Here is a 7654-nt window from a genome sequence, read left to right on the forward strand (position 1 = left end):
ATGCGGGAATTAAGAAATTCTTTGTTGCAAGGTTCCTGCACTTGAGAGACAACCGATTTGCTATCTATCATTTTAAAGTCCAGGAACCTTGCAACAAAGAATTTCTTAATTCCCGCATCCTCTGTCTTGTATTTTGTTCTAGTGCCCCCCCACAATTCCTTCGATGTCTTAGTTCCACTGTAAACATTATAGAGGTCGTCTTGGAGACCACTCAAGATATAATTCCTGCAAAGGAAGTCCGAGTGTTTTCAAGCCTCTACCATTATGAAACGCTCTTTGTTTGAGGTTCCCTCGGGCACATCAGGAGCATCCTCACTAGTGAACCTTTGAAGACATAGTGTTGTGAGGTAGAAGAACATCTTTTGCTGCCATCGCTTAAAGTCAATGCCCGCAAATTTTTCGGACTTCTCTGCAGGTACCATTGGTTGCAGAGCATTTGCTCGACTTGTTAAGGCAATACTAGTTGCCCTCACAGTCGTAGCCGCATCTTGCATTTGACTTTCGTTAGTCATTTTTCCTGTCACCACAAGACAATAAAATTTAATATTTTCAGAATACTACTTATAAAGTTAAGCAACTTTAAAATTTTCTTCTAATTTCTAGTTAATGATGAAGTTTTTATGACTTTCAATTGTCAACCAAGTGATCTTTAACTTGTGATGAAGATTTTATGTTTTCGAATCACTAGTTAATTTCAAACGGAATAGAAAGCTTAAAGCTTTAATCTCCAAAAACAAGCAATACAGATTCTGCAAAATTATTCCTTAAAATTGTCATTTTTATGGTGTTCGGGTACAAGAATCTGTATACCTGCAACACCAATTTCGACTGTAGTTCAAGTCTAAGACAAGAACACTATTGAAGTTACTTAACACCTTCAACACTAGATTATGAATAATCTATCTAAGAAGTGTATTTATTTTTAGAAAATAGATGAAATAGAATTTATAAGGCCAAGTCCCCAGACTTCACAAGTGTCCTTAAGGAATAATTTTCCTCACTGTACCCGATGTTATGAAATTTTCCTCCCAGGATAAAATGAACTTCAATCCGAACAATAGCGGTACCTCAAATTGTTGGATTCAACGAACTCACTCAACAGTTTGATTGATCACACAGAATGTTTTTGAAGACAAGAAAAGAGTTTGTAATTATGAAAATTCGTTTCTAAACCTGTAGATGAAAGCAGGTTTATATAACCTTCATATGCCTCTTCTGAAAAGTGGCAATGGTTCACTTAAAGGTGTGACCTTTCTTGAAAGATCATGTCTGTTCGTCCAAAGTTTGCATTTTTTCAAACAGGCAAACCATTTCATGAATTAGTGTGTCATTTCGTTGAAGTATTGCATCCTTCTGAAGCATCAGTTCGAAACAATGCATCTTTCTAAAGCATCAGTTCGAAACAGTGCATCCTTTTGAAGCATCAGTTTGAAACACTGCATACATGCATATAACTGGAGGATCAAAACACAGGAAAAACTTACTGCGTTTATATTTTTTCCTTTGGATTAAATTTCTGTCAAATAAATTTGACCAAAAAGATAGATCTCATAGATCGATCATTTTCCAAATCCAAATCCGAAGTCGAGCCAAGCGACGACGACGACGAAGACACTAGGTATCTCTTATTTCTTGCCTCACTTACCAAGTGGAATACGTGTTTCTTAATATAAACACTTGAAAGTCACATTCTCCCACCAATGTGGGAGAAATAGTATACTTTACATTTTAGAATACACTTTTCATTTTAGTGTTTTCTTCTCTATTTTTTGCTTCCACTTGGTTTCCTCCATTTTTCATTCACACTTTTCATATACTTTGAACCCAACAGAAACTTGACAGAATACATCGCCAGGTCCCTCAACTTGGCGTCATCTTTCACTTGGGCACCTCAAGTGGATGTTTTTCACTTTTGACACCTCAAGTAGCATATGAGTATTTTATTTTGGCACCTTTTACTTAGTTGGTAAGGTGCGTGTATTACACCTCTATGAAGGCGCGTGAAAGTCTTTTTTTGGCTGATGTGGTGCCTAATTTGGCCCACCAACAATATATTAATCCAACTCCATTAATTTATATCTTTTTCATCATTTTTATCCATCATTTTTGTCAATCTTAAGATTATTTAATGGTGAAATTTTTTGGAAGAGATTTAAAAATTAGATACATATTTAGGGGTTTGTCTTGACAAAAACAGTATGTTAACTCAACACTGATTAATTTATACTTCTTTCACATTTTTATCCACCATTTTTGTCAATTTTAAATTTATTTAACGATAAAAATTATTGAGAGGAATTTATATACGCATTTAAGGGTTCGTGAAAATTAGATAATAAGCATCATTTTTTTTAATCATTAAGGACAAAATTGATGAATAAAGACTGAAAATCAAGCAACATTAATGAAGAAAAACTAAAAATCAAATAAAATTGATGAAGAAAAATTGAAAAATAAAATTAAATCCGTGAAGAAAAATTGAAAATCATACAAAATCAATGAAAAAAATTAAAATTTTTCGGGACGGGGGAGGGTCCAAGCTGAATAAATTAATTTCATTCTTTAAATTCGCTAAAGTAGACTCATCAAATTTTGAAAGCAAAGGCCATTAACTTTACGAATCTAGAAGATAATATATGTTTATTTATATAGTGCTAGAATTTACGAGAAAAAAAAGTAATTATGGCGTCAAATAATTTGGACCAGCTTTAAGCTAGTGTGGTATTTTTTCCGTCTCATATTAGTTAGTATGATTTGTTTCTTGAGAGTTAACATAATCTTTAAAACTAAGTTAGATTATTTATATTTAATGTTTTGAGACTAAAATTAAAACATTAATTTAAAGTCTATACAAAAGTGAGATGAAAATAAACTAATAAAGATATAAATTTGCCAAAAAAACGAAGAAGAAGAACTAACAAAGAAGCGAAAATCATATACTATAAAACTTGTAAATACAACATCAGTCAAGTAGTATAAATTCGTCACCTAAAATTACACTAAATCATTTGGTGATGGTGGTGTGGGGGGTTTGGGGGTGGGAACAGGGGTGGGGTGTTTGAAGAAGAGAAAGAGGGAAAGAAGATGACTGGGTGGGGGGTGGGTGGGGTGTTTGAGGAAGAAGACTGCGGGGTGGGTGGGTTAGGCGAGAGAGGGGTGATTTTTTAATTTTAAAATACTTATTTATTAATTACTTAGATAAAAAAAATAAATCGTTTCGGAATAAGTGAATTATTGGGGTATTTATTGGTGTTTCAAAATAAGTGAATCATTGAATTTTTTTTCAAATTTGCCCTTATGATTTGACAATCAATTAACTTTTGAAAAAGTATTACAAGATAATTTTTTTTTTTTTTGGGTAAAAATGAAAAATTATGTTTTTAATGTTTTTTCCTTAATATGTGTGTCAAAATTCAATAATTCATTTATTATGAAATGGAGGAAGTATCAATTATAATTGGTTTCTTTACACATCATCTTGCGTGTAATACACGTATTCAATATATTTTTACTGATTGTGTAAAAAGTGTCAAAATGACATATTTGTACTATACTTGAGGTGTTAAAAGTAAAAAATATTCACTTGAGATGCCAAAGTGAAAAATGGGATATTCTGCCTTAGAAGCTTTTACTATCAGATAACCATTTGTCATTAAAGTACATCTGTACCAGATAATTATTCCCTATAGTTTATTTAAAGTGGTGTACCAAAGGCAAAAACATCGAATTATATAAATTGAAGGGAGTTGTATTCTAATGTTAACATATGAACTTTGGTTGAGTGAGGTCGATTATCTTTTAATTAGATTTATATTTATCAAATCTAAACAAAAGTTAAAAAAAATCGAATTCCACTTTACATATCAGAAGTTGGATTTTTTCGGCAGTAGTGATTTTATGTTATTAAGGTGGAAATATTGTGATTTTTTTTTTTCTAGTTAAAAAGCTTATAATTAATTATCTGATTTTGGTGGAAAAAAATTCATAGTCATGTGATCATTTATAAGGGAGCCTCGGATTAAATGGTAAAGTTGTTGTCATGTGATCAGGAGGTCATGAATTTAAGTAGTGGAAAAGTTATTGACAAAAACTCAAGGTAAATTTGTGTATACTAAATCCTTATAGTTCGATCTTTTCTCGAACCCTTGTCCATCGAGAGCTTTATTGCATCTGACTTCCCAATTCTTTAGTCATGTGATCATTTAATGTGTGAAATGCACCCCATAATTAAACCAGATAGTAGAAATTAACTATCTATACAAAGCAAATAAACTTGGATAAGAAACTATTTTATTGCCACCACACTAAATTAATTAAAGGGCAAGCCGTTTTATGCATCAAGACAACAATTTTGCTTTTTTGAGTACATGATCACCAATAAGCTAATTATACTACCATAAAAATATACTATGATTCTATGAGCTAACATTAAATTCGTGTACAAACACATAAGATAATTAGCCATTAAAAGTTAGGAAAGAGTAAATCAAATCAAAGGAATTAATTTTTGGCTTCTTCAATTTGCTGCTCATTGGGAGCATTGTTCTCAGTTTTAGCTGCACATATAGTATCATGCAGACAGGAAGCCACTTGAATTTTCCCTGAGGAAATTAGTGAACCAAGCTTCACTATGTCAATTATCTGTTCCTCAGTGAGTTCTGGAAGGTTGTTGTTTTTCTCATCTATGAAATTTATTACTACATGGTTTTGTAGCTTCTCTGGAAGTTTCTGCTCCTTTAGGATAGCCTGCTCCTTTTTGTTGTATATTACATAGAGCACCATTTGGAGTATTCCAAGGATGAATCCTAATACATTTGGAATCTACAATGACAAAGGTGAAAGTAATAAAATTAAACACATGCAAGTATAGAAAATGAGAAGTATATGGAGTGTGGGGTCAAAAACATATATATTTCAAGTATTTCGATTTTATGAGTTTCATATCGGAACTATCATGTGCACACGGATTTAATTTCCTATCTAAACTATCATCAACTAACTGTTTATCAAAACACACCTCAACTTTCAGTTGTTCCATTTTCCTACCTGAACGATGGTTTCGGGTAGAAAAAGGGAACAACTAATAGTTAAGGCATGTTTTCATAAATAGTTGATGGTAGTTTAGGTAGAAAGCTCCCCAATCCAAAAGTTACAAAATGAAACTCGAAAAATTGATATACTTTACCTATGTTTTTGACCCTTACCTCTAGTATATATGGTGGTTGAAAATAGAACTTACAGCAATGTTAATGTCTTTTAGTAGGAGACCATAGAAGAACCACATGACAGCACTTAATGTGAGAAATACCGATAGAAGTAATGGCATGTATTCGACACTCTTTGTTTTGATGACTTGTCTCTGCATAAAATAAGAAAAAGTATACTCTAACATTAGTATCTAAATAGATGAAAAAACAGAAAAAAATCAATTAATGAAGATGATTAATTGGTGAATAATTTGCACATAAAAGCTTACCACAATGCCTAAGGGTGCAACAAAAACACATAAGGAGAAAACAAGGCAAATCCATCCAACCACTTGTCCACGAACAATCCCTTTTAATAGAAATTGAGTAACCAAGATAATTGCACCAAATCCACCTACCACAAATAATAGGAGCATCTTTATAGTTTGGATCTGCATTAAAATTAATTGTAAATATCAGACTTATAATATGTTCTTAATCCCTTTGGAAAACGAAACAAAGAAAAATAATGAAATTCTCTACAATAGAAAAAAAATGTATTTGATTTAATTGTAAAACCTTACGTACCCTGGCATTTTTTGGTGCGTAGAAAAGGTAGAAAGCAACGTAGATAGTTTCAATGAAAACACCAAAGGAGTTTATAGTTATGAGAAGTGTGGTGTTGGTCTTCAAAAATGCATAATAAATCCAAAGCATGGAACTGAATAGAGCAACCACATATGGAATTGATTGATATCCTTCTGTTGATTTCTTCTTGTAAATTTTATAAAATGTAGGCCTGCAAATGTGAAAATAGTGTTAGTCAAATTAATTACATGCAAAACAAAAATTAAAAAATAGATTACTCCACAAAATTTTAAAATATAACCAAATGGAGACTCACAGTGGAGAAAGGAACACAATGAACGAGACAATGTTACCTGCAAATTATCAACAGATTAAAAAAAAAAAAAGAGAGAGTTTAAACTCCAGAATTTAGAATATATTTTGGTATGGAAAGTGGAATAATTAATTACAAATTAACAAAGAAGGTCTTATACAAGTGTTAGGTAAATTATTGAGGATATGCTAGTATGATGTTATAACTATCACAATCACAACATATACATGTAAAATATTTTGTCATGTTAACTAATTAAGCAATTAGACCTTATGGTATGATTAAAATATTATTAGCCACAAACATTAACAGAGAGGATTTAGTTAACCAGCTTACTAGCTACTATTTTTCCCGTTGAAGAGATTGTTGCGATGAATGAATGAATGACCACACTACTACTTGAAACAAAGATTTTTACCACCGCAAATCAGTGGAAAATTTGTGTTATCAAATATGATTTTTTTACTCATTTCTCACCGAATTAGCTTAAAACACATGGCGAATTTCTACTGAAATACTAGGATTTCTAATTTTTTAAATTTCTTGTGAAGACGCACTACTATTTTTTCTTTTTCAGCTAATTCAACCAAAATTTATGTGGGTATAGTTACTGAACACTTTTCAGTTGTTTAGTAGTGCCAGCAGAGATTAAAAAAATACAAAATTGATAGAGATATTGTGTGAGAAAAGGAAAAAAGAAGGGACATGTGATAATTACCAAGGACACCAAAAGTAAAAGCCCAATGACCAGAAATGCCAGCCATTTCTAAAATTGCAAATCTCTAGCACTCTCTCTGTAGCTCACAAAGAAAGAAGTGCTAGAAATTGCAAGTTCTACTTGACAGTGAAATGGGGAGAGCTTAGTTAACATATTTATATAGGCAGGGATGGGAGAGTGGGTGCAACAGTAGAAACACTAACTCTTGTACCATAGTATATTTTATTTGGACAAAATATTCTACATTCACTATACAAAAAAGTGCATGCAACTCTGGTGCAATTGGCAAATATCCCAACAACCCAAAGGTCTTTTATTATGTCACTGCCCAATCTTCAGTGGCCCTAAGGCTTACAATTGAATGGCCATACTTTAATATTTTTGGAGAGGGGTTAACCTGTTAGGCAGTAGAAAATTAATTTCTTTTATATGACATTATTTATTTAGTTATATTTTTATACAAATTTATTAGCTTCTACACTAGAATATGTACTCCTAATCAGCTAAAAAAACAATCAATAAATTATGGAGGGACCAATTATTGCCTGGCATTTGGCATCAATAATAGAGTTTGTGCCATCAAGTTCTGGCTCTCTGGTGCTTCTATTGCCCAAGGAATTCAGGATAGTATTTGCTTCAGTAGGTTTATCTTTTTCCAGTGGGTTGTGGTTTTATTTATTGATATTCATGCCATGTGGAGTGTATGATGAAATAATTGCATCCATTACTTAATTAGTTTCTTATGTTTGAAAATACTGATTACTAGTTTTTCATATACATCGAACGTCAAATCGGCTAGTTGAGAATATATTTGGGACGAGTCAAAATGAATTTGTGTCAATAATTAAA

General features: G+C 32.0%; 1 protein-coding gene across 1 annotated transcript; it reads right to left on the reverse strand.

Annotated features, from left to right (window-relative positions):
* Positions 1-4273: 4273 nt before the first annotated feature.
* On the reverse strand, positions 4274-6957 carry LOC107856005 (bidirectional sugar transporter N3). Its single transcript, XM_016701004.2, has 6 exons — positions 6806-6957; positions 6091-6127; positions 5775-5985; positions 5477-5638; positions 5240-5359; positions 4274-4821 (listed from the first exon to the last, which is right to left on the reverse strand). The coding sequence occupies exons 1-6, from the start codon at positions 6849-6851 to the stop codon at positions 4501-4503; spliced, it is 897 nt and encodes a 298-aa protein (XP_016556490.1). The 5' UTR covers positions 6852-6957; the 3' UTR covers positions 4274-4500.
* Between the last annotated feature and the right edge of the window lie 697 nt (positions 6958-7654).

Source organism: Capsicum annuum, chromosome 3 (genome assembly GCF_002878395.1).
Source record: "Capsicum annuum cultivar UCD-10X-F1 chromosome 3, UCD10Xv1.1, whole genome shotgun sequence".
Classification (NCBI taxonomy): domain Eukaryota; kingdom Viridiplantae; phylum Streptophyta; class Magnoliopsida; order Solanales; family Solanaceae; genus Capsicum; species Capsicum annuum.